This window comes from Populus trichocarpa, chromosome 8 (genome assembly GCF_000002775.5).
Source record: "Populus trichocarpa isolate Nisqually-1 chromosome 8, P.trichocarpa_v4.1, whole genome shotgun sequence".
In the NCBI taxonomy this organism is placed as follows: Eukaryota; Viridiplantae; Streptophyta; class Magnoliopsida; order Malpighiales; family Salicaceae; genus Populus; species Populus trichocarpa.
Genome location: NC_037292.2, coordinates 3,934,902 through 3,960,447, shown reverse-complemented (window position 1 = coordinate 3,960,447; position 25,546 = coordinate 3,934,902). Strand labels below are relative to the sequence as shown.

At 36.5% G+C, this 25,546-nt stretch overlaps 4 protein-coding genes and 1 pseudogene across 9 annotated transcripts; 4 read left to right on the top strand and 1 right to left on the bottom strand.

Moving 5' to 3' along the window:
• The first annotated feature begins 1,530 nt into the window (after positions 1-1,530).
• On the top strand, positions 1,531-4,208 carry LOC18101412 (eukaryotic translation initiation factor 3 subunit F-like; annotated as a pseudogene).
• A 3,405-nt stretch (positions 4,209-7,613) lies between these two features.
• On the top strand, positions 7,614-8,499 carry LOC7488007 (WUSCHEL-related homeobox 7). The gene is made up of 2 exons (XM_002312109.4): positions 7,614-8,027; positions 8,118-8,499. The coding sequence occupies exons 1-2, from the start codon at positions 7,688-7,690 to the stop codon at positions 8,321-8,323; spliced, it is 546 nt and encodes a 181-aa protein (XP_002312145.2). The 5' UTR covers positions 7,614-7,687; the 3' UTR covers positions 8,324-8,499.
• A 1,539-nt stretch (positions 8,500-10,038) lies between these two features.
• LOC7494478 (26S proteasome non-ATPase regulatory subunit 7 homolog A) lies at positions 10,039-14,709 on the top strand. 3 transcript variants are annotated; one of them, XM_002312108.4, is made up of 11 exons: positions 10,039-10,348; positions 11,083-11,175; positions 11,255-11,336; positions 11,565-11,661; positions 11,789-11,864; positions 12,158-12,216; positions 12,317-12,439; positions 13,084-13,141; positions 13,224-13,309; positions 14,000-14,076; positions 14,473-14,709. In XM_002312108.4, the coding sequence occupies exons 1-10, from the start codon at positions 10,162-10,164 to the stop codon at positions 14,069-14,071; spliced, it is 933 nt and encodes a 310-aa protein (XP_002312144.2). In that variant the 5' UTR covers positions 10,039-10,161; the 3' UTR covers positions 14,072-14,076; positions 14,473-14,709. The 3 variants fall into 3 exon arrangements, with proteins under 3 accessions (XP_002312144.2, XP_024462219.1, XP_024462218.1); XM_024606451.2 differs by lacking the exon at positions 14,473-14,709 and adding an exon at positions 14,190-14,343; XM_024606450.2 differs by lacking the exon at positions 14,473-14,709 and having other exon boundaries at positions 14,000-14,343.
• Positions 14,710-16,410: 1,701 nt separating this feature from the next.
• Positions 16,411-21,068, top strand: LOC18101411 (26S proteasome non-ATPase regulatory subunit 7 homolog A). Of its 2 annotated transcripts, XR_002983189.2 has the most exons (11): positions 16,411-16,795; positions 17,410-17,502; positions 17,589-17,670; positions 17,881-17,977; positions 18,106-18,181; positions 18,468-18,526; positions 18,609-18,731; positions 19,664-19,721; positions 19,802-19,887; positions 19,988-20,399; positions 20,639-21,068. XR_002983189.2 is itself a non-coding variant. In XM_006379560.3 (10 exons), exons 1-10 carry the CDS (start codon positions 16,609-16,611, stop codon positions 20,708-20,710), a joined length of 933 nt encoding a protein of 310 aa, XP_006379622.1. In that variant the 5' UTR covers positions 16,478-16,608; the 3' UTR covers positions 20,711-21,068. The 2 variants fall into 2 exon arrangements, 1 of the variants encoding a protein (XP_006379622.1); XM_006379560.3 differs by lacking the exon at positions 19,988-20,399 and having other exon boundaries at positions 16,478-16,795.
• A 756-nt stretch (positions 21,069-21,824) lies between these two features.
• On the bottom strand, positions 21,825-23,268 carry LOC112328370 (uncharacterized). Of its 3 annotated transcripts, none has more exons than XM_052454881.1 (2): positions 22,889-23,268; positions 21,825-22,737 (listed from the first exon to the last, which is right to left on the bottom strand). In XM_052454881.1, exon 2 carries the CDS (start codon positions 22,631-22,633, stop codon positions 22,160-22,162), a length of 474 nt encoding a protein of 157 aa, XP_052310841.1. In that variant the 5' UTR covers positions 22,634-22,737; positions 22,889-23,268; the 3' UTR covers positions 21,825-22,159. The 3 variants fall into 3 exon arrangements, with proteins under 3 accessions (XP_052310841.1, XP_052310842.1, XP_052310840.1); XM_052454882.1 differs by having other exon boundaries at positions 21,825-22,730; XM_052454880.1 differs by having other exon boundaries at positions 21,825-22,719; positions 22,889-23,267.
• Positions 23,269-25,546: the final 2,278 nt, after the last annotated feature.

The window sequence follows — 25,546 nt, the reverse complement described above, 5'->3', positions numbered from 1 at the left end:
TAAAATTAATTTCATTATTTTTAAGTATAGAATCCACAACATAAGTAACTTGAAGAAAACAAATTTAATGTCAGAATATAAATTGCACATACTTTAATCGTGTTTTTTTTTTCTTCTAACATGAATCCAAACTCTGAATAAAAACAAAATCATTATCAACTATTGCAGGTTGATTTTTTCCAGCTAGAATCTCCATCGACGTACAACCCGTCCAGTATCACATTTATCTCACATAATGCATTTTTGGTGTGCTATTGCCTTCCCTCTCTGGGTGGGTAGGGCTTGATGCCCTATTTCACTAGCTATCCCTTATTTATATTTATGAATATTAATTTTTATCTTTTTTTTTCAAGGGTAAAACAGCCTTAGTGTCGTGATCTTTAATTTTATAGAACAGTCAGTATTTTGTATGGTTCATGTTTTGAAGATTCCCTTTGATAGGAGGAGGACGACACACACTTTTTTTTTTTTTTTATGTGCATGTAGACTTTTGTCTATATAGTATTAATGTTGTTGTGGTAATATTGTTTATTAAAATATTTTTTTATTTAAAAATAAATTAAAATATTATTTTTTTTATTTTTTAAAAATTATTTTTGATATTAGTACATTAAAATAATCATAAAATACTAAAAAGATATTAATTTGAAATAAAAAAATAATTTTTTTAAAAACATTTTTAAAATATAAAAATAAATAAATTTGGTAAAGATACCTTCAATTTTTTTTTTGTTGCCCAGGGGCTGTATGGGAGATTTACTTTGCTTGATTCACTCGTCCCTTCGCTCATGGAATTGAGAATGGGATCGTCCAATCACATTTTATTTCCTTGTTCGAATGTAATCTTTCATCACTTGCTTAGCTTTCAAAAGTCATGTTCGAGAGAGCGTGAGTGGCTATCTCCATAAACTAGGTCGTGAACCCCATTGATCAAGATCTCGAGGATTAGGACCTTTTTACATAATTCAACATAACATCACGGCAAACAAAAGTTTCATTGAATTCTTTGTTTTATGTTACAGGGAGGGTAAGAATCAGGGCTTACCAGGTTCAATAAAAAGATGTTGAAAGTAGAGGATCTATTGGAGTCGTGGGTATAGAGGCCTCGATCAAAGAATTTCAAATTTCGACCGTGTTCTTGCACATGGTTGAAACTTGAAATTGTTGCCTCGGAACTTGAAAGCTTTTCCCTCCCTTGCAGGCTTGCATGGTGTAGGGGCAACTATATAGTTTGGGCCTAATAAGTTCAAGCTTTTTATAACCGTATGTATTATCATTTGGGCCTACTTCTTTTTTAATTATGATCTGTTTTATGATGGTATTTATAGATTAAAAGAAACCTTTTTAAAAATAAAAATAAAAGAGGTTTGAATCCTACTGTTAATAAAACAAACTCAGATCAATTCCAGCTCTTCTTTTTTCCCCATGAGCCTACAGCAACTGCGATACCAACCGCGATAACCTCACGTATTTTATTAAATGGTCCACATAACAAATTCTTAATGTTAGAAAACATGCTTGACAGTTCTCGATTCTTACAAGGCCATTTTCCTTGATTCTAAAATAAGTAAAAATAAAAAATAAAAACAATTTCCTCTCGAAATTAATGAACCTGAAAAGAAGGTAAAACCGAGAGCATTTGTTCTGCTTGGGTACGCAGACAACAATCCGACAAATTCAATAACCCCTGCCAAGTTCCACCCTTCCCCAAAACCCTGATACTCACTCTCTCGCCCTCTCTTTGCCTCAAATCGAGATCGGAGAATGGCGGCGAGCGAGCATCAAACAGTCCTCCAATTCGCAACACCATCTTCGTCGACCCTATCCGCGAAAGTTCATCCTCTTGTGATCTTCAACATCTGCGATTGCTACGTTAGGCGGCCTGATCAAGCTGAACGCGTCATTGGCACTCTCCTTGGCTCCGTATTACCTGATGGCACAGTTGATATCCGTAACTCTCATGCTGTCCCTCATAACGAATCCTCCGAACACGTTTTCAAACATCTCTCCACTGATTTTTCATTTTTTCTTGGCTAAAATGTATGTCTGCTAGTAATGTCTCAGACGGTTACTTGTAATTTCGGTCAATTTTTAGTTTATCATTTTTTTGTAATAATAATTGCATTGGTTTTTGTTTTTAAATTGGATGCATGCAGGTGGCTTTGGATATTGATTACCATCATAATTTGCTACTGTCTCGTTAAAAAATGAATCCCAAGGAAGTTATTGTTGGATGGTAATTCTTGTTTTCACTAATTTCCTCGATTTTTTTGGTTTTCTTTTTGTAAATCATTGTTGAAAGAAATTTTATGACAAGGTTTTGGTGTGTTGCGTTAGTGTAGTGTTTTGCATCGTTTGAATTTGATTAATAAATTTGTTATGTTGTTGTGCTTCTGCAGGTATTCAACCGGGTTCGGAGTTACTGGCGGTAGTGCATTGATTCATGACTTCTATTCTAGAGAAGTTCCAAACCCTATTCAATATCTGTCGGTTGATACAGGATTCACGAATGGGGAGGGTACCATAAAGGCTCATGTTCTGTCAATTTGTCTCTTGGAGACCGTCCGCTTGCAGCACAATTTCAAGAAATTCCTCTTGATCTTCGTGTTGGATGTATGCATATTTCATGAATTCTTCATTCCTGTTTTCTGTGCATTTACATACACTTGGGCTTTTAAGATTTCTATTTTATTTAGGGAGACGATGATAGACTAGGCTTTTAGTTCTGACATTTTGATGAAACATTTTGAGATAGTACTTCGAGTCTTTTTTTTTTTTGTTCGGTGGATTGTAGTTGGGTGAAGGGGATTGACGTGAAAGGATTTTCTCCAAGGATGTTACTGTGATAAATTCGTATTTGAAGTTATGAAAGGTAACAATGCTACTAGCTCCATCTTAAGGGCCTAGCTGGTAATAGCTCAGTAAACTTCAAGTTTCCCACCATTTTCTTTTTCTCGTTCCTCAAGCTAGAGGTCTCTTTTGTTTAAAACGAGGATTTTATTTTTATACTTTGCTGGCTATCTAGCTGAAACAATCAGCTCAGATCATGGCATATACATATATTTTATTTGAACAGTTAATTTGAATTCCTTCAACCTCACAATATTGTATCATTTGTACGTGAATGTGCCACCTGCTGTTGTTATTTCTTTATGCCTTCCAATATTTTTCTTGGCATGATTGTATAATATCTGTAGTTCTGTCTGTGGAATGGTGGTTGAAACCAAATCTTTTGATATTCATATATTAGATTAGTTTCCATCCGAAGTTTTAACTGATTTTTTTATCACGATTGCAGTTGACATTTTGAAGACCACAATGATTGACAAAATTCCAAGTGATTTGGAAGGAATGGAAGTCTCTATGCAACGGCTACTAGCTCTAATTGATGGCATGTGCAATAAGGTTGATGATGTGGTCGTGAGTAAGATGGCACCCTTCATTTGTTCTAACCTCCCTGTTGCTTAAGATAATAATTGGTTCTCTTCTTAGGAGGGGCGTGCTGCAGCGGATAATAACATAGGGTGGTTTATATCAGATACTGTCACCTCCCTTCCCAAACTGTCACCACCCGTGTTTGATAAGCTTGTAAATGACAACGTGCAGGCAAGATTGAGTTATTTCCGTATGATTGTAGCTGGGAATAAAGTTTCCAAATGATTGCACCAATGTCACCATTCATAAATACCTTATGATAAGAATTCAGGCTTTGTTTCTTTGTTTTCAAAATTTAGTTCTCTTATCATTTGATTTTTGTCATTTACAATTTGTTGGCATGTTACTGCTGCATTGCGAGTAGTTTTCTGCTTTGTTCACTTGTGTCTATTTACCTAACTCTTATTTGGTTGCTTTCTCTGTGTTCTTACAGGACCATTTACTCTTGCTGTATTTGTCAAGCATCACCGGAACTCAGCTCAACTTAGCACAGAAATTGAATACAGCTGCTCAGATCCTCTGATTTCTGTCCACTGGGTGAATTCAGGCCCAAAACAATTTTAATTTTCATAGGTGTTAACCTATAGTAATGTATTGTCAAGTTTGAGTTTAATCAGCCATTTTATCTGAGAAGATTGCTTTGATTTTTGTTAGGTAGGCTGTCCGCAATTTCGATCTAAGAATTAAATTGCCTTTTTATAATGGTTCAATTAGTCTACAGAAAACGTCAATCACTTTTGTAAGCTCGAGGTAAAATCTGGTTTCCTTCCAAATGCTGCTACACTTTTGCTTTCTTCGTTATCCTTACTCCCAAGTGGGTTTCTCGAACTAGTGGTGTCGGCATCCTAAATCTGCAATATGGTGATGCTGGAAGCCATAGAAACTGGGTTAACAACTTCCTTTTGATTAACAGGTAATATAGTGGCACTGCATTTGATCGTGCGTAGAAAAATTCTCGATGAATATGTTAGCATATGTTGGCTTGGGGTGTGATTATTTAACTCATGAGTGTTAACATCTTGGAAGATGATCTCATGTTAAATTAAATTCATATTCGGATCTCTCATATTCCTCTTGCCATGTTTTCTTGTTGAATCTAAAAATTCTCGACGTCTATGGGGTCAGGTAAAGAATAGGCACGGGATATATGTCGTTTGTAAAATAGTTTTTGGTTTAAAAATATTTTTTAATTATTTATTTATTTTTAATATTAACATATTAAAATTATTAAAAAATATCAAAAAATATTAATTTAATAAATTTTCAAATAAAAAAAATACTCGTTAAGAACATTCTCTCTCGTGTTGATATATATATCTAAAGGATTGATGGATATCCCATTGCATGTATTCCGCCTTATCACTAGCCAATTCATGCCGAAGAGTGACCTCGAACGTCGCACCTCTCACACATGATTTGCACTGATCATGCTGTCTTCCTATGACCAGTTCTTTTTTCCCGCCCATTTTGTCGGCGGCCATGTTCGGTTATCTTCCACTATGGAGTAATTTGCAATAATGATAAATGTGGTGTGCAGTGCAGGAGAAAAGGGACGGAAATGTTGGGTCTAGCCTAGATTTCACGCATGCCCTATATTTCTTCATAGCCTCTAGCCCTCGTTTCGCACTAATCATTTTTCTGCTGTTATTTGTCGGAGCCAAATCCCCTACCTCTCCCACTCTCATCAAAATAAAGTGCTTCTCTCTAACCTTATCAACGGAAAACACGTACAAAAGACAGCCAAATCAAACAGTCACCTTTTCCAATTCCCCTCTTAAATCCTTCCTATAACTGTTTGTGCATGTTTGCATCATTCCGATATGAGGTTCATATTGCTAACGAGTGTGTGGGCACTTCCTAAAGATGCATTTTTGGGTTTTGAAAACGAGGTTTGTATATTAATTAACCATGGGTTGAAAAAGATTTAACAGTTCTAGCCGGTACTGAGACTTTTAATTACATGGGCGTTTCGTACTATCTTGTTTGATTATTTGATCTATCTTTGTGGTTGTGATTGCACTTAAAAGTTTATTTTTCTCTTAGTAGAGGGTGAAGGTGTATAGAAGAGATTGCATTTGTATTCTGCAGAACTACAATGCTCGATAAGACTCTTGGTGAATAAGCAAAGGAAAAGAAAAAAAAAATCAGGGATTATATGAAATTTTGGGAATGATTATTAACAAGAGTGTACACGACAGTACAGATTATTCAAGTCATTAATTAAGGAAGTACATAGGAGCTAGAACACCGCAGCCTGTAGTGCCAAATTACTAAGAGACAAATTAATTCATGCTCATCGTGAACAGAACATCCTTGGGAATTGTAGGAAGTGTGTGAAACAAAAGTGGAAGTGAACCTAAATTTTGGACCCGTACTGGGAGACCAGATTACAGAAAAGAACAAGTAAGTGGAAAGACTGGCCAAGAAACAGCGAGAAACTCAAGTCAAATTGCAAGAAATATAAGTTCGGATTGTTTTTTTTTTGTATGAGAGGAAATTTAGTGAAATTCGTCACATCTATTTTCCGCACTATATTTTCTTAGACTGTTTATACACATGATGTAATAAAGCATATAATTCAGATTTTATGCTCTACGCTTAAATTCGCAATAGTTATTTAATCTGCAGGTTAATTTGAAATTCTTGATGCTAGCCACAAGTGGGAAATTGCTTTTTAAAAGCAGCACACCATCATTAAGAGTATACGTATTCTCGGACAAAGTGAGTTCAACTCCCCATGGTCATTTCAAATTTCTATCTTCAACTACCACAAAGGAAAAAAAAAAAAATTGGTATTGAAATGGTAGTAACCTCAAGATTAATTTCATCCTTTCCGATAGTCAATATTATTAACCTTAAGATTTTGAACTAGTAGTTGAAGGACAAGCTCTTAAGTACAAGGGTTCACTTACTTTACTTCTCACAGAGCTAGTGACTGCGCTTAAGTTCCCTAATTTTGAACAAATTAAGAAGTTGTGGGCAAAACAGACATCTAGAAAAAGGGCATGTAGCTGCCTAAGACAGAAGTCACTTGACATTAGAAAATACAAGTGGCTTCCCCCTTTTGGTTGCTCACGAGTTGTCTCTCCCAAATCTCAATTCGGAGGCTTTGTTGTCCTTTAGTTAGTGTTCCCGAGAAGCAGGTTTAACCCGACATTGCTTGACTGATCTAGCTGTAATAGTTTATTGCAACCTAACTAATTAAGTATCTATGTCAGTAGATGCGATCACAATAGTCCAACCAAAATCAGACAATGTGAATACTTTGACTTTCACTTGTACAATATAAATCTTCTCTACCAAGACATTAATCTGAGGTTTACAATCCTAGTGTTGTTTAGCATACATTTTATAGTTTAAAAACAAAACTTGGATAACCCTTGTCCTGGCTGATAATTTGGACCGACTAGATTAACAAGCCTGCTAATTAATTAAGCTTGATCAGAAGGCTATATAATAGAAACTCATTTAGCCATATATAACAATATCAGCAGCATATATAATCTACCAATGCACATCAACTCAAAGAAATAGAAATTCAATTTAGTGACGTTGTTTAACAAACCTGGATAACTTTAAGATAAAGTTTAATTGGATAGCTGTCATTTCCTGACGGGGTTGGACTGTTTACTAAAAACATGAAGAACACAACGTCACACAGAACTAAACCCTTAGCTACATTATTAGCCATATGCAACAGCATAGGGTGCACACTTTACTGAAAAACACAAACAATACCCTATCTATTTGTCTGTCTACGAAGATCAACCCATCCAAGAAATAAAAGCATATATAGAACTAAGATTCACTGCCATTAATACTACAATATTATTATAATTTAGTGACAAGTAGTGATCAAACTTACTTGTTGTTTGCTCGCCGACCAATACGTTGAACAGTGGCAGCTTTTGCGCATGTCTCTCTCTCTCTCTCTATATATATATATATATGTGCACAAAAATCCTGGCACGATCAAATCCTTACAGATATTCAGCCTCAAACAATCCCTAAAATCAAAGCAGACTGAAATTAATAAACAAAAGTTCTGATTCTGCTATCCTTTGATCACCAATTCAATAAAACAAAGGATAAGTACAAAAAGAAAATAAAAAAAATAAAACGTGTGTGTTATTGTGTAGTCTATTATAGATGCACACGGGGTCTTGTCTTTTGAGTTCAGAAGCTCGAAAAGAAAGTTCTCTCACAGACTTGTATCAAAGTCGAAAGTACGCATCTGAAGCTAACAGAGACAATGGAAGAGAGAATGTCAGGCTTTTGTACCACAAAAGCAGGGCGTGGTGGGAGCAGTGGCAATAACTATGCCTCAGGAACTAAATGCGGGCGTTGGAATCCTACTATCGAACAAGGTAAACTTCTAACTGACTTGTTCAGGTCTGGTGTTCGAACCCCAAGTACTGATGAGATCCAAAACATCTCCACTCGGCTTAGTTTTTATGGCAAGATCGAGAGCAAGAACGTTTTCTACTGGTTTCAAAATCATAAAGCTAGGGAAAGACAGAAGAGGCGCAGAGTTTCTGTCGATGAGAAGGATGTCATGATTCGTCGAGATGACAAATTTTCTTCTGCGCGATGTAAATTAGCTCTGCATAAACCTTTACTCTTCTTAAAAATAAACGTGAAGTAAGTTGCATTTAATCTTTTCTTGTAATCTTCTTTTGCAGATTTTACTGAAATAGGTCAGGTGAACGAACGAGAACAAGTGATTGAGACTCTTCAACTTTTCCCTTTAAAATCCTTTGATGAAGTAGAGTCAGAGAAGTTCAGGTTGCAGGCAAATGAATGCAATGAAGCTGCAGCTGCGTTTTCTTATAAATTTGGTACAGAAATGGATCGTCCACAACTAGATCTGCGATTAAGCTTTCTGTAAAACAAGCTTCGAATCCATGAAAAGCTTGAGGAATTTAGTCTTTGTACTAATGATTCGAAGTATATTAGGTTCAGCATGGTTGGTAAAAAAATGGGGCAGCAAGTACTTGAAGTTGATGCTGTCTTTTTGATAGTTGCTCTTTAAATATTATAAATGCTTCAACATTCTCATCTGAATGCTCCTAGTAACAATTTTTTTTTCCTTTCTCTGTGTTTACTCTGTAGGAGTAATTTACTTTTATTTATGCTTGGAAATCGGAATTAGGCTTCCCGTCACGAGAAATATGCTTCCTCGAAGTGCATAAAAGACTGGTATAATTGGTTCATGCCTAGGGTTTGCTAACTTAATTTGAAATTCACGCAACCGATCTCTTCACAGTCCTTGGTCAAGAACGAACCTGATACGGTCTGAATGGAGCAGCATTTAAAACGCAAATATGATTATTGTTTATATTTAAATGCATGGTGGAACCAAGCTACAAGTCTCGTTCCATTTCATTTCTTTCTCTTGTTATCATTGTGCCTATATATGATCAATATTGTTCATCAAGTTTAATTTTGCACCCCACTCTTGCCGCAGTGAGTTAAGAATTTCTTTCTTACATGCAAGCGATACGTTGAAAACTATTTAACTCATAAACAAGACAGTTTGATTAATAGATTGAGAAGAAATAATGACATGCCTAACAAGAGGAATAAGAGTTTTTGTTAATATAATATCGTAGTCTTTTCCTGAGAAAGTTGTTGCATGATCCTTGAAGCAATATTGCTCATCTTTCTTCTGCCCTGAATAAATTCGTCGAAATGATAGCTAATTCAAAAATAGTGTCTGAAAAGTCTGGTTCTGTTAGTTTTTTTCTTTCATATATCTTTTGCCAAAAGGATGAAAAAGTCGTACAAACATGCTTCGGCCTCCCTATTTTCTGGCCAAAGAGAGAAGGTTGTAAATATTTTTTTCCCTCCCCCGCTTCCGTCTCTGGTCTTGGCAAAGTCGCAACAAAATTCAATACATATGACATATATGCATTGTCATGCCTTCAGTTTTTTCTGATTACGAAATATAGAGGTTCGAAACCTGTTAAACGTAGAAGAATTAATACTAATATCAATTTAGTTTATTTTATTTGTTTAAGTTGCATTTCAAGTTTTCTCCCAACTTTATATATTCTTAAAATAATTTAACCAAGTTATTTGAGAATTTCTATAAATATATTTTATTGTCTTGTTATTAAATTGAATCTCAGTATCTTTGTATTGGTGTTAAAAGTGTATTTATTTTAGATTTAATAATAAATACTTGTAAATGGAGTAAATAATAATTTAAAGATATTGAATCCTCATACAACAAGGATACACAATCAGTAATAATTCTTTTCAACATAATTTCATTTTTTTTTTATTATATAAGATATTTTTTCTTCAGACTTGAAGGTAATTTTTATGAATGAGTCTCTAAAGGTCTTCCCTTCCCTAATCCCTTGGTACCAGGAAAGAGTGGGTATACGGTATACCAAGTTGATGCCGTGAAGCAAAAATGTCCAAGATATATGCATCCAGACTAGATCCAAGAAGGCCGAAAGCCCATTTGAGGTCCAGCATGTCTTAGGAACGAACATGGGCCTTTTTATTAACCTGTTTAATATTTCGTTGAGATAGAGAGCCCATCCAACGCCTAAGCCGGACCTTAGAACTGAAAATAACCTCACTTCCCCACCGCACCGAAGAGAAGAAAATAAAAAACAAAATCACTTCACCTCACTTGCGAAAACAAACGATTTTAGCGAACAAGCATCGTCGAGTCGGCGTCGAGTCGTTCAGTTTCTAGGTAAGAAACTAAGAATGGATGTGATAAAAACGCAACAGATATCGGCGAGACCAATCGAGAAAGTGATAGTGCACCCTCTAGTACTGCTCAGCATCGTTGATAACTACAACAGAGTAGCTAAGGACACCCGCAAACGTGTCGTTGGGGTCTTGCTTGGCTCCAGTTTCAAGGGCACCGTCGATGTAACTAACAGTTATGCAGGTGTAATTTCTCTTCAATTTTCGCTTCTCCCTTAGATCTGTTTTGTTTTGTCCTCTTTAGTTTTTATTTTAAATTCAGTCTGTAAGTTGTAGTTTTAGTTTGTTTTTTTTTTCATTTTCTTTTGTTATTTGCTATTTTGGATTATACTTGTATGCGAGAAAAAGGAATTTAGAGTTAGAGGAAGCTTTATTTGCTTCCAAATTATTAAAATAGAAATGGGTTTTGTTGCTTCTGCTTTTATATAATAATAATAATAATAATAATAATAATAATAATAATAATATTAGCTTTCATTTAGTGTATACTGTGTGACAAATTGTTGAAGTTGAAATCGGTTTTTCAAATTTCTTTTTTTTTTTAGTTCAGTTAGTTATGACATATAGTTTTTTACTAGCTAAGAATGTAGATGTTCAGCGCACTGTTTAGTCTGCGTGGAGGATAATTATAAGAGGTGTAATGTTTTCTTGTTTAATGCATGGACCTGTGAACTTCAGAAGTGTCACAACTCTAACAATGATTGTCATGCTTGTCGAACTAGCATGTGCCAAATTAGACTCTTAATACCATGTTTCAAGAGTTTCCTGTAAGAAGTTATTGTCAAGCTATTGCTGTAGTCTCATTTTTCTTTTTGATAGCTATTTTTGTCTCCCTTGTTTTAATGGGTGTTAAGATTCTAGATTGCAAGCTGTGTTTGATTAAGCTAGTAGTGTATTGTTTGAATTGTATTTTCTCAGTGCCATTTGAAGAAGATGACAAGGACCCAAGCATCTGGTTTCTTGACCACAATTACCACGAATCAATGTTTTCCATGTTCAAAAGAATAAATGGTAATGCCTGCGAAAATTGTTCCTTCCTTTGCATTTCTCTCTGGTTGGTTTTATGAAATTGACAAATTACCTTTTTCAGCCAAGGAGCATGTCGTGGGGTGGTACAGCACTGGGCCAAAACTGAGGGAAAATGACCTGAAGATTCACGGATTATTTAACGAGTAAGAATACCAACCATGACTTTGAAGGTTATTTATCTTTTCAACCTGTGTGCTGAGAATCAATCATGATTAACTAGCTGCGCATGAGTTTCAAAATCTGTGCACTCATCCCTGATGGAAATGGCCTGGTCTGACTCTTAGTGTCTTCCTCCTGTCAAATTGATACGGTATTTGAGAAACATTTTTCTCCTTTCTCCTCTATTCATTGAGTTTAATCTGGCATTGCAGTTATGTTCCAAATCCTGTCTTGGTCATAATTGATGTCCAACCAGAAGAGTTGGGAATACCCACAAAAGCATACTATGCTGTTGAAGAGGTAAAAGAGGTAAGTACATAACTTAAATAACAATGTAATGATTAATTGGCTAGATGTTTTGATTAAGTCGATCATATATGTGTAATGCTGGATTCACATATGTTAGGAACTTATAATGGTTGTTTGTTACCTTCAGAATGCTACCCAGAAAAGTCAGAAGGTGTTTGTTCATGTGCCATCAGAAATTGCTGCCCATGATGTCGAGGAAATTGGTATGCCACTGACAGTCAGATTTCTTTGTTTTAAAAGTAAATTTGATTCATCTTGTGGATGCTTTTAGGGGAGTTTCAAGTTTCCTTAGCTGATATTCGATGGGATTGAGCTGCTTTTTTTATGATTTTGCTTTTTGTCTTTCTCCTAACATGATTATAATCTAACTTTTATCTGACAAGAATGAGTTGATTTTTGCCTTCTATTGTATGCACAAAAGTACACTTGTGGCAGTATAATGCAAACATTTGTATCTGGTTATGAACTTTGAATTCTTCTTTTTTAATTTTAACAGGTGTAGAACACTTATTGAGGGATGTGAAGGACACAACTATCAGTACTCTTGCAACTGAGGTCTTGTTACTTGACGAAGCTTGATTTATTCTGTTACTCTCTTTGTTTTGCTGTAGAAGGGACTCAGTTTTTTTTCCCCTTTTTTTCCCTGTCGTTGTAGGTTACTGGGAAACTCGCAGCTTTGAAAGGGTTGGATGCTCGACTAAAAGAAATACGTGGTTATCTTGACCTTGTTATCGAAGGAAAGCTCCCATTAAACCATGAGATTCTGTACCATCTACAGGTTCAGTATGCATCTCTCAGATTTTCTTTTTCTGGCCACTTGCTTAAGTGTTTCTGTTATTGTTTTTAGTCAAATGTGGACACCATCACTGTCCCCTTGAACCGTTCAAAATGGAATCATCTGAAGGAAAATGTTGCACGGATAGGAAACTTTGTTCCTCTTAGAAAGCTGATTGATGTTGACTTAGCAGGAATTCGTTGGCATTAACTTGTTTATTCTACTCTGGCCTTCTGCTTTCACAGCTTGATTGTTGATGCTACTGTAGACAAATTTAACTTAACTTAAATTTGAATTTAAAACCATCGCTGAAGTGCTGAATGGTTCTGTGAATTGAGTGATTTTTTCTTTGCATGGTCTTGCAAAGACCTGCACGGGTCACCTTTCATGCTTAATGCTAGACCAAGTAAAATTGTGGACGTGGAGTATGGTCAATGGTTTTTCAACAAAATTATTTGTCCACTAAACCTACAATTCCCTGGTCCTCCCATATGTTCAAAGCAAAGTCTTCACAAGCTCTAGAGTGTTTAACTAATAACTATCACACATACCCCTCTCCCTGTTTTTCTGATTGTTGGGCACTTTTTCAGTTTGCCAATCTTCCTTCAAATGTGTATTCATTTCAATTCCCCTTTTACATTTTCTAGGATGTGTTCAACCTGCTTCCAAACCTTAATGTGGCAGACTTGATCAAGGCTTTTGCAGGTAAGGAATAAAAAAATGCAAAATTCTGTGTCTATTTTATAGTTTTTTGTTCACTGCTTTATTATATTTCCACTATGCACAGTGAAAACAAATGATATGATGTTGGTTATCTATCTCTCTTCACTCATCCGAAGTGTGATTGCTCTCCACAACTTAATCAGCAACAAGGTGAGATTACATTTTTCTCTCTTTCCCTTTCTGACTCTTCACTCAGGTTGCTCATTTTAGTGCCATTAAGCTTGTAAAACATCTAAATGTTGGTCCAATCCAGATTTTAGCCAAATATAGCTGACTGGACTTGCAATTTATGATAACACAATGATGTTTTTTGTGGAAATGATGCTTGTCAAGATATTCCCACATCATTGCTAGCAGATCCTGATAGCATTCAATGAAGACATCTTCAACCTTTTCTCTTATGACTTGGACATCCTGGGCAGTTTTATTTAGTTACTGAATATCATGCATACCTCACATCTTCCACTCCTTCAACTTAAATCTGAATTTTAACCTTAGAAACTTTTGATGTTATAATGTGTGGGGTATAAATCCCTTCACTTTCTCATAGTATCCGTTCTCAATTTTTAAAAATGCTTCCCTTACAACAAAACCACCTTAATCATCATTACCATTTGCTTCCTCCATTCATTCTCTTTTCATTTAAGGCAAACCAAACCAAGTTTACTTCAGCCTATTCATGTATGTTTTTTAGAGCCTGTGGTACTACCTTCCTGTGCTATTACCCTACACATGTAGCTCTTTAGCAATTTAGCCTGTTTCCTAAATTGGTGATGTCTTTTACTGATCAATTAGTCGTCCATAGTATTCATCTCACTCTCCTTGTTGGTCAAATTGCAGATGCTCAACAAAGAACATGAGAAAGCAGAAGACTCGAAGCCTATCGTTGTACCTTCTGTTGCTGGAAGCTAGATATGGTAATTTCCACAGCCTGGATTTTCTGTAGTTGCCTGTTCTCTAGAGATTAATTGCACTTAATTTCTCTCTAGTTACTCTAAGCCTCAGATAATCTTGTATTTTGTGGTGCAAGAAAGGGGGAGTCGCTAGGGGTTATACTGGAAAACATCGCCCGAAGTTGTTTTCTTGTGATTGAAATACAGTATTAAAATTCATTTTGATGTCCTCAACAGTATTTGCAAAATTCTAATTTGATGATTGACAGATGCTCATTCTTTGGCATTAAATTCTTTAGCCATGTTCCTAGATGGTTTTGTAATCTGATTTGCATTGCAAGAAGGGGGTGGCATTATGTCATCCAAATGTCAACTTTAAAATTGACAATATGTGATGTTTAATTAGTGTTCATTTTGTAGGACCAAGGAGGTTGACCATCCAAGTGATGGGAAAACAATATGGAAATGCGCTCAGAACCAATTAAACACCTGCACTGAGTTCGGTACCCAATCTTTTTAGGGTACATGAATTGAAAAGGATGTTCCAAAAACTATGCAATGTTTTTTCATTTATATGCGAATGATTCGACACTGAATTTGTGCATGATTATGGGAATATAATAATCTAATGACGCATCTGCTTTATCAACAAGAAAATTCTAGGAGCATGACAATATCCAAACAAAATTACTAAATTAATCAGATAAACTATGAAGATCCCAAGGATATTTCCGGATCATCAGATGCCGCATCTTTGTGATAACCTCTGGTTTGCCGTCTAAAAGCATCTGGTGAACTTAGCTCCTGCAAGTGACGCAGGCACATAATGAGCTTGCTTGAACAGAGAAAGCCATGGAAATTTTTATACCTCTTTGTCGTGGTTTGTGGGACATGGTGCAAGAAGCTCAATAGAGCTTGAATTCGTGGTCAATGGCACTCGTGGGGACAAGAAGCATCAACACGAGTAGGTTAGCGGTTTGCGTTCATTCTAGTATATGCTAGCACTACTGGCCCTGAAGGACTGGGTGTCCTGCTGCTTAAAATTATCAGGGACATTGCGCTGGATTGATCATGTAAGGGTTGCTTGATCCCGTCACTTTGCTAACGAGGATACTAAAATGTTAGTTCAACTTACAGCTTACAGGTTACAATAAGTAAGCAACGGCACAGGCGATTCAGCAAAAGACTAGTCTTTTGAAAGATTCAGTGCCTTGGTTCTAATCAATCTTCTTTAGAGTAATCGGGCCGAACTCCCTGTTCAAACTCCCCATCCATTATCGCCTCATCCATAGTATGTACCAGTCCCCCTTCTCCTGAGGTCTACCTATTCTGATCGGATTCCGTCAGCTTTCAGTATTCAATCTACATCTTTTGAAATGTACAATGTAAACCCAGATGAGGAATCATAGAAGTCGTGATTAGAGGACACTGAACTTGAAATAAGAGTTCGAGAAGCGGCTGAGAAGTCCAGTATATACGCGGGACACTGCTGCAAATGTATCATTCCTCTTCTCCGCTGCTGAAAAATCATCCATCCGTAGCCTTAGGCTACACTCAAAAAGCTTTCTCAGACGGGACAGGGACCCTAAAAGCAAGTTCTTTTGGCAACTTTCAACCATCATCTCGCCAAACTCCCCAATAGTTTCGTCCTTGGGAACCTTCCTGTCACGTACGGAAGCCGGAGAACTGCTCTATATTCACCAGAAGGCAACAAATAGAAGTCGCCATTAGTTATTAAACTCGGCCGGTGAATTGCTGTTCCGGAGCCTAGTGGTTGTTTTTCAACTATTTTAGATATTGATTCAATTAAATTTGGATGACTGGGCTAAGTAAACTTCAAGGATTTTTTATTTTTAAATATATTATTTTAGGATGGATCTAGATTAATTCAAGTTTATTCACGGATTGACCAAGAAAACTTGCAACCTAAGCCCTAAACAGATCAGACCATGCAGCCGTGACTATAAAAATACCACTCCTACAAAAGCTATGGAGTTCATAAAATTTTGGCCTATGAAGCTCCATCGATGAAAAATAAAAATTAACTAACATTATCAATTCCAAGTGGAGTGTGCCTTTACCAGGTTTTTTTTTTGTTATTGGTGTTAAAAAAAAAACATTCCAACAATTTCTTCTCAAAAGGACTTGGGCCTTTTCTTTTGGTACAATGAAAGAGTGGTATAGGAATTAGAAAGTACTATATAGTAGATCCGAGAAGCAAATGTCCAAGATCCATGAAGGCCTAAAGCCCGGTTTAGGCCCAAGGTTTCATCGGGGCCTTTTGATACAGCCCAACTCCTTAACAATTCGCTAAATAGGACTGTCCCCATTCCGCCAAGTAACCCCGACCCGCTGAACTAAAGGAAGCTCACGGAATTAAAAAGAAAAGAGAATAATAATAATAAAACAAATCAACTTCAATTGCAATATATATAAAATAAAAATAAAAATAAAACAAAGCTTTCCTAGCGATCAAGCAAGAACTTCGAAATTGAAATTCGGGAATAGAAGAGTGGTGTCTGAGTCTGAGTTGAGTCGTGTGATTTGGAGGCAAGAATGGATGTGATAAAAACGCAACAAATATCGGCGAGACCAATCGAGAAAGTGGTAGTGCACCCTCTAGTTCTACTCAGCATCGTCGATAACTACAATAGAGTAGCTAAGGATACCCGCAAACGTGTCGTTGGGGTCTTGCTTGGCTCCAGTTTTAAGGGCACCGTTGATGCCACTAACAGCTATGCAGGTTCAATTTATCTTTAACTTTTTGCTTCTCGTTTAGATCTGTTTCAAATTCAGTCTCGAAGTTACTGTTTGTTTTTTCTCCTAGTGTTGCGCTATTTTGAATTTTACTTATACGTAAGGAATTTAGGGTTAGAGGAAGCTCTATTTACTGCCAGGGTATAAAAATAGAAATGGGTTTTGTTGATTCTGCTTTTTCAGTGAACATTTTTTTATTCATATAATAATTCAGGTTATTATTATTATTATTTAAAGGACTCTCATTTATAACTTATAGGTTTTTACTAGCTAAGAATGTAGATATTTCTGCATAGTGTTTAGTCAGTGTGGAGGGTCTCGGTACGAATTTGGAATCGACAGTGGTTTGATTTATTTTTCTCTTAATTATTGTATTAAAACGTGGATTTCAGCAGTGTCCCAGTTCTAGCTATGATCGTCATTCTTGTCGAACTAGCCATGTGCCAAATTGGATTTGAACACAAGTTTCAAGAGCTATTTTCTCATTTTTATTTTTTGTAGCTATTTTTGGCTCCCTTGTTTTAAAGGTTGTTAAGGTTCTACAATGGATTCTATGTTTGGCTAAGTTAATTGTGTGATGCTTGAATGGTAATTTTTCAGTGCCATTTGAAGAAGATGACAAGGACCCAAGAATCTGGTTTCTTGACCACAATTACCACGAGTCAATGTTTTCCATGTTCAAAAGAATAAATGGTAATTCATGGGAACACGGTTCCTTAGTTTGCATTTCTCTCTATGGAGCTTTTGGTTTTAAGAAATTGACAAATTACCTTTTTCAGCCAAGGAGCATGTTGTGGGGTGGTACAGCACTGGGCCAAAACTGAGGGAAAATGACCTGGAGATTCACGGATTATTTAACGAGTAAGAATACCAACTGTGATTTTGAAGTTCTGTTGTGCTGAGAACCAATCATTATTAACTTGTGCCCAACTTTTAAAGTTTGTGTACTGATTGCTGATCGAAATTGACTGGTCTGGCTTGTATTATCTGCCTCCTGGAAAATTGAATCAGTACTCGTGAAAGATTTTTCTATTTTCTCCTCTATTCATCAAGTTTAATCTGGCATTGTAGTTATGTTCCAAACCCTGTCTTGGTCATAATTGATGTCCAACCGGAAGAGCTGGGAATACCCACAAAAGCATACTATGCTGTTGAAGAGGTAAAAGAGGTAAGTGCACAACTTAAATAACACCCTGAAGATTTAATTGGTTAAATGTTCTGATTAAGTTGTTTGTACACATGTAATGCTGTATTCACATATGTTAGGAACATATAATGACAGTGTGTTTGTTACAGAATGCTACCCAGAAGAGCCAGAAGGTGTTTGTGCATGTGCAATCAGAAATTGCTGCCCATGAAGTTGAGGAAATTGGTACGCCACTGACAGCCAGTTTTCTTTGTTTTAAAAATAAATTCAATTCATGCGTTGGGTGCTTTTAGGGGAGTTTCCTCAGCTGACATTCAACGGGGTTGAGCTGCTCTTTTATGATTTTGCTTTGTTTCCTCTTCCAACATGGTTATAATCTAATATTTATCTGAAAAGAATGAAGTTGAGTCTAGCCTTTGATTGTATGCATAAAAGTGGACACTTCTGGTGGAATAACACTATCATTTGAATCTGGTTTTGAACTTTGAATCTTCTGTGTCCACTTTAACAGGTGTAGAACACTTATTGAGGGATGTGAAGGACACAACAATTAGTACTCTTGCAACAGAGGTCTTGGGCACTTGATTTATCCTGTTATCTTCTAACTTTGATTCTCTGTAGAAGAGACTCAGTGTTTTTATTTTCCTTGCAGGTTACTGGGAAACTCGCAGCTCTGAAAGGGTTGGATGCTCGGCTAAAAGAGATACGTGGTTATCTTGACCTTGTCATTGAAGAAAAGCTCCCATTAAACCATGAAATTCTGTACCATCTACAGGTTCAGTTTGCATCTCCCAAATTCTGTACCATTGAAGAAAAGCTCCTCTTGCATATGTGTTTCTGTTAATTGAGTCATGTCTGCATGAAGATAACAATTGAATCGGCAACCAAATTCATTATTTTAATTTCTGTGAAGAACTTGAACTTAATTTCAATTGTAGTTGACATGAACTATCATCAACTCTTTGAAATTTCACTGGTTTTGACTTTGATTATTCTGGATGGGATCTCTTCCTTGGCTGATGCAAATCATAGAAGAGAAATTTTTCACAATAGTGCATTTGTTTTCCAAGATACCTGTGCTTATGTTTATTTTGTCTGTCTGCCTCAGCTATCCACTTTGTTTTTGGTGGAATTTGGATAAACATTTCTTTCCTCTTGAGCCGTTCATAATGGAATCATCTAAAGGAACGTATCGTTCTTATAGAAAACTCTGCCTCTTAGAAGCAGAGTAATGTGAACTTCTTAGGAATTCTTTGGTGTTAACTTTTTAATATGAAGTTGATCGTCTTCTTCCACTGCCTGATTCTGTGATGCTACTGTAGAAAGGTTTAATTGATTTTCCTATTTTCCTTATCTTTGAATTTCAAACCATTGCCAATATACTAATGGTGCTGTGAATGGAGTGGTTTTCTCTTAATGGTCTTTCAAGGACCTGCATGGGTCACAGTTTATGCTTAATGCTATACTGAGTACAATTATGGACAAGGGGTATGGTCAATGGTTTTTCATCAAAATTGTTTGTCCATGGAACCTATTATCCCCTGGTCCTCCCATATGCTCAAAGCAAAGCCCTCACAAGCTCTAGACTGTTTAACGTATATCTATCACACATCCCCCTTCCTGTTTTTTTGATGTCTGGGCATCGTCTCAGTTTGCCAATCTTCCTGCAATGCATATTTATTTCAATTCCCCTTTTACATTGCCTAGGACGTGTTCAACCTGCTTCCAAACCTGAACGTGGCAGACTTGATCAAGGCTTTTGCAGGTAAAGAAATAAAAATTGCAAAATTCTGTCTTGTTTATAGTTTTTTGTTTACTGCTTTATCAAATTTCCACTATGTGCAGTGAAAACAAATGATATGATGTTGGTTATCTATCTTTCTTCCCTCATCCGAAGTGTAATTGCTCTCCACAACTTGATCAACAACAAGGTTAGATCATGTTGTTTTTTTCTTTCTGAATCTTAACACAAGCTGATCATTTTAGTGCCAATGAGCATGCAAAACATCTAAATGTTGGTCCAATTGACAGATGGGAGCCAAATATTGCTGTCTGGACTTGTAATTTATGATAGCACAGATGATGTTTTTGTGGAAATGATGCTTGTCAAGATGTTCCCACATCAGTGCTAGCAGATCCAGATAGTATTCCTGGGAGCTGTACAATTGATCAATGAAGACATCTTAAATTTGTTCTTAATGACTTGGACATCCTGGAGAGTCTTATTTAGTATCCTAAGATCATGCATTTCTCACCTCTTCCACTCCTTCAACTTAAATCTCATTTTGAACCTGTGAAACTTTTGAAGTTAATGTGTGGGGCATGAATCTCTTTCACTGTCTCAAGGTATCTGTTCTCAGTTTTGGAAATGCTTCCTTTCGAACAAAAACGCCATAATCATTATTTCCAATTGATTCCAACATTGATTCTCTTTTCATTTAAGGTAAACCAAACCAAGTTTACTTCAGTCTATTCATGTATGTTTTTTACTTTTTAGAGTTTCGATGTTTGGCCCTTTTTGATGCACTTATTTTCTTTGGTTCTGCCCTTGATACGTAGCTCCACCAATTTCCATCAGCCTGTTTTACTGAGCTTGTTGATGTGTTACTGATTGACGTGGGTGTTGTATGTTTTCAATCAGCCATCTATAGGTTTTTTCTTACTCTGTGTTGGTTTGTTCAGATGCTCAACAAAGAACATGAGAAAGCAGAAGACTCGAAGCCCGTTGCTTTACCTCCTGTTGCTGGAAGCTAGACATGGGAATTTCATCGGCCTGGATAGTTGCCAGTTACCTGGAGATAAATTGCAGTTACTGAATATCTCTCTGATTCTCTCGGCCTTGGATAATCTTGTGTTTTCTGGTGCTAGAGGGTGGAGTTGATAGGGGTTATACCGGAAGAAATTGCTCAAAGTCGTGTTTCTTGTGATTGAAATACAATATAAAAATTCATTTTGATGTCCTCAACAGTATCTGCAAGATCCTAACTTGATGAACAGATCATTCTTTGGCATTGGATTCTTTAGCCATGGTCCTAGGTGATCTTGTACTCTGATTTACGTTGCAAGAGAGGTTGGCATTATGCCATCCAAATGCCAACTTTAAAATTCATAAGGTTGGCATTATGCCATCCAAATGCCAACTTTAAAATTCATAACAAGTGATGTTTAATTAGTGGTTACTGAGCTAGCAATTTTGAAGGACAAGGGAGGTTTACTATCCAAGTGAGGGAAAAACATGGAAAAGCGCTCAAAACCATTGAAACCCCAAGCAATATCCGAGTTCTGTGCCCTGTTCTAAAAGGATGCTTCGGAAACCATGAAATTAATTTCTTTTATTTGCATTTGACAGTTTGGCACCGTTTTTGTGCACGATTATGGGAATATAATAATCGAATGTCCCATCCGCTTTATCAAGAAGAAATTTATAGGAAAAGAGCGTGACATTGTCCAAACAAAATCACTAGATCAGTCAAATAACGAGATCCTAAGGATTTTTTCCAGATTATCAGATGTTGCACCTTTGTGGTAACCATAGTTCGCCCCCCAAAAGCATCTGGTGAACTTTGCTCCTTCAAATGACACAGGCTAGTAATGGGCTCGCTAAAACAGAAAATGCCATGGAAATTCCTGTATCTATCTCTGACGCGGTTTGTGGGGATACGTTGGTGCAAAAAACTTAAGAGAGCTTGAACTCGTGGTTAATGGATCTTGTGGGAACGAGAATCATCAAAACGAGTAGGAATGACGGTTTGCGAGCATTCTAGTATGCTAGCATTTTGGCCCTGAAAGCCCGGGTGTTCTGCTGGCGACAAAATGTCAGGGACATGGCGCCAGATTGATCTTGGCATGGTAGCTTGCTCCCTTCCCATGGAAAATGAAGATACTACTCAGATGTTATATAGAATGAATGGGTTAGGTTTCTGACATGGTTTTTTAAGTAGATATAACTACATTGCCCCCTGAATAAATATGCATCTTGTTCAACTTACACCTTACAAGTTACAGCAAGGCAAATCCTGATAACGGCACAGGTGATACTGCAAAAAGCCATTCTTTCGAGAGATTCAATGCCTTGGTTCTAATCAATCTTTAGTGTAATCCGGCTGAACTGCCTGTTCAAACTCCCCATCCATCAGCACTTCATCCATAACATGCACAACAATCTCCCTTCTCCTGAGGTCTACCTTTTCTGATCGAATTCTATTAACCACCAGCATCCCATCTCCATCTTTTGAAATGTACAATGTTAACCCAGATAAGGGAATCATAGAAGACCTCTTTACCAGAGGGCACTGTAGTAGAAAAAAGAGTTCGAGGAACAGCTGAGAAGCCCAATATGCGGGAAACTACTGCGTATGTATCATTCCTCTTCTCTGCAACCAAGCTATCATCCACCTGTAGCCTTAGGTCACGCTCAAAAGCTTCGTGGGACGGGACAAAGACTGTAAAAGCAAGTTCTTCTGGCAACATTTCAATCATCATCTCACCAAATTTCCCAATTGCTTCATCCTTGGAAACCTTCCTGGTCCTAATGGTTCTGTAAGAACCTGTTACTTTATTTATTAGTGATGCCTCCGGAAGCTGGAAAACTGATACCATAATCACCGAAAGGCAACAGATAGAAATCACCACTCCTACAAACGCTATTGAGTTCTTCACAAAGCACCCTCTCCTCATTTTCTTTAACAATTTAATACATCACTAACAAGTCATCATAAAGCATTTTTTGCAATCAAAACCCCATGCCAAAATCCAAGAAAAATCTGCAATCAAACTTTGACCTAAATTTGATTATTTATTTACTTCAATATACACTTTACAATGGAATCAAGCACAACCTCAGCAGTAAACTCAAAACCCACTCAAGAAAAACTCATGAAGTCACTGCCAAAGACTACCAAGGGAAGTGTTTTCGTGTAGAAAAGTTCTTACCTTCAAAAGATGCTAGTGGCAACTTGCACGGCCAAGACCTTGCAATTCAATTCCCTCGCTGACTCTGGCTCTGGTCTTCGGAGTTCCATGAATTTAACTTGGCACATTTCGATGAAGTTTTCATTGAAGTAATAGGTTAGAGTTCGATTCACCAGATCTGGAAGGAAATTCAAAAGCCACGATGTGCGGAAACATTGCACCCTAACCAAAATTAACGGGCCTAGGTCTAGTAGGCCTGTCACTGGACAATAAAAAATCTGGTCCAGTGACTTGCCTTTACGCATCTTTAGAAAATTTCTGGGAATTTTGTTTTTGCAGTCGTGTTATTCTTCTTCGAATAAGTTTACCGAGATAATTACCCCCCCCCCTCAAGGTTTCTGAATTTGAGGATAAATGGCATTGTTACAATCACATAGACTAATGAAATGCATTGTGTTTTGCATATATCCATCAACATGATCACGAGAGGTAGATTTGAGAATTTTCCTTGTTAACATTTGCTTTCAAATTATACTTTGTAGCTCCGGATTTCTTTTTTACCCAATTTGATGCTCAAGAGAAAGTGATACTCAATATGATAAAATTTAGCTTCAGCGAAAATTTTTGACAATTTCTTCACGTCATTGCAAACTCTAACTTATCACGAAAATCCTTGACTGTGTAGCAATGGCCAAGAAACTAGAATGCATGTCATTTAAATGCCAGAATGTTATTAGTAAGTCTCTGTTTGGACTAAAATTTGAAAAATCGTGGTTTTGGAAAACCCATAAAATAATCTTATAACACAAAACGTGCTTTTGCGAACTCAATTATTATACCAAACACAAACTAAATCAATTCCCCCAATTGATTTTAGTAGTGATCCATGTAATTTTGCACCAAGTTTGGATCGTCCATGATTCCTAAGAGACAATCCATCTTTAATATTCTTGCTCGATGTTGGCATCTATGGCGACTTTACGTACGTGGGATGCAATGATCTTACAATTAACTTCTACTCAACAGTAAAAGTTTACACGAAGGATGACCGACGTCTTTTATTTTCTGAAACAAAGTGCTAGCACATAATAGACAATTTTACATGTAATGTACAGATGTTAGTAAGATTTTAGGTACAGAGACTAATTAATAAAGAGTAAAATTAATTAGTTTAGAGTCATTAAAATATTGTTTTGAAAGTATTTATTTATTTTATATAGAGACATTATCTCTAGAATAATAATCAAGTCCTATAAATCTTTAAGAGAATAAGGGAAAAAAAACACATTTTTCTTAATACTTTTTCTTTATATAATAAGAAGTTTATATAGACTCAAAATATTTTAATAAAACTATATAGTTGTTAATAAAATAATTATATCTTGAATTAAATTACATAAATGATATTCAATTTTATCCTACAATTATAAATATTAAAACTAATTATAAAATTAATAAAAATTAATTTAAAAAATATTATTTTTATAAATATCTATATAATAACCTTTTAATTTCCAATACACACTTATAAGCAGTGTTTTAAAACCCGGACCGGCCCGGCGGGTCGCCCGGGACCCAGCCGACTCGGGCCTAGGACCGGTCCGGGTGGAGGCAAAAACCCGCTTGGGAATTGGCCCGGGAAAACCCGGTCGACCCGGTCAATTTTTTTTTTATTTTGACTGTCATTAAACGACGTCGTTTTTAGATTTCTAAAATCCAAAACACTGAAGACTGAAGAGTGAAGAAGAATGAAGCAAAATCAGTAACCTAATTAATTCTTTGAAACGCTTCGCCTCTTAGTCCAGAGAGGCTCGATGGAGATGATTCAAATCAAGCGAAAGCAAAGGCATTCGTTGGCACCCGAGATGCTAAGGATCGAACGATTAGGAAATGAAGGAATTCTTGTAGCTCATCTTGATTGAAACAAGTGTAAATTGCTTCGCGTTTTCTTTTCTTCTTCCTGCCCTAGAAGCACAAAAGGAGGGATTAATACTATTGACCCAACTAACACCTGGGGCTTCGCGCACTGGGAAAACAACAACTTCAGCCATATGGGGGAAATAGTACTATTTTTCACTCAGAATTGGGGAAAACAGCAACACCTGGGGCTCTACCTTTTACAGATTGTGGGGAAAATAATGTACTCCACACTTTTTTGTGTCATCCTTTTTTCAGTTAATTTTCTGTCCTTTGCTCATGACCTGAGTTGTTATTGCAGGTGAATGTTACCATTTCACCTAGGGACAATTATTGCATCAAGATTATTCTTCGTTGTTTGACAGTAGAGGGTGATGGACTTGGATCACACCAAGTTAATGATGGTGGTGTTCTGGGTACTGTCATGGCAGCTGGCTTCAAAGGTTAGAAATTATCAATTGATTATATGATGCTTGGACTTTTGAATTTTCCACTGAATATACAGTGGTGTCCATGCAGTTCTTCCTTGTTTAGTTGAGGAATGATGTGAATGCGCACCAAAGTGTGTGTTCATGTGTGCACTCATGCACAAATGAATCCATAACTATATATAAATGCTTAAATTTTGTTGAAACAATTGATTTGTTGGAACTGAGTTATTTTTTTTGTGAATGGAGAGGTATGAGCAGATCATTAATTTTCTGTAATCTTCTCTGAGCATATCTGCAGGTTCTTGGACCTTTGTTTAAATGGTTGGCTAAC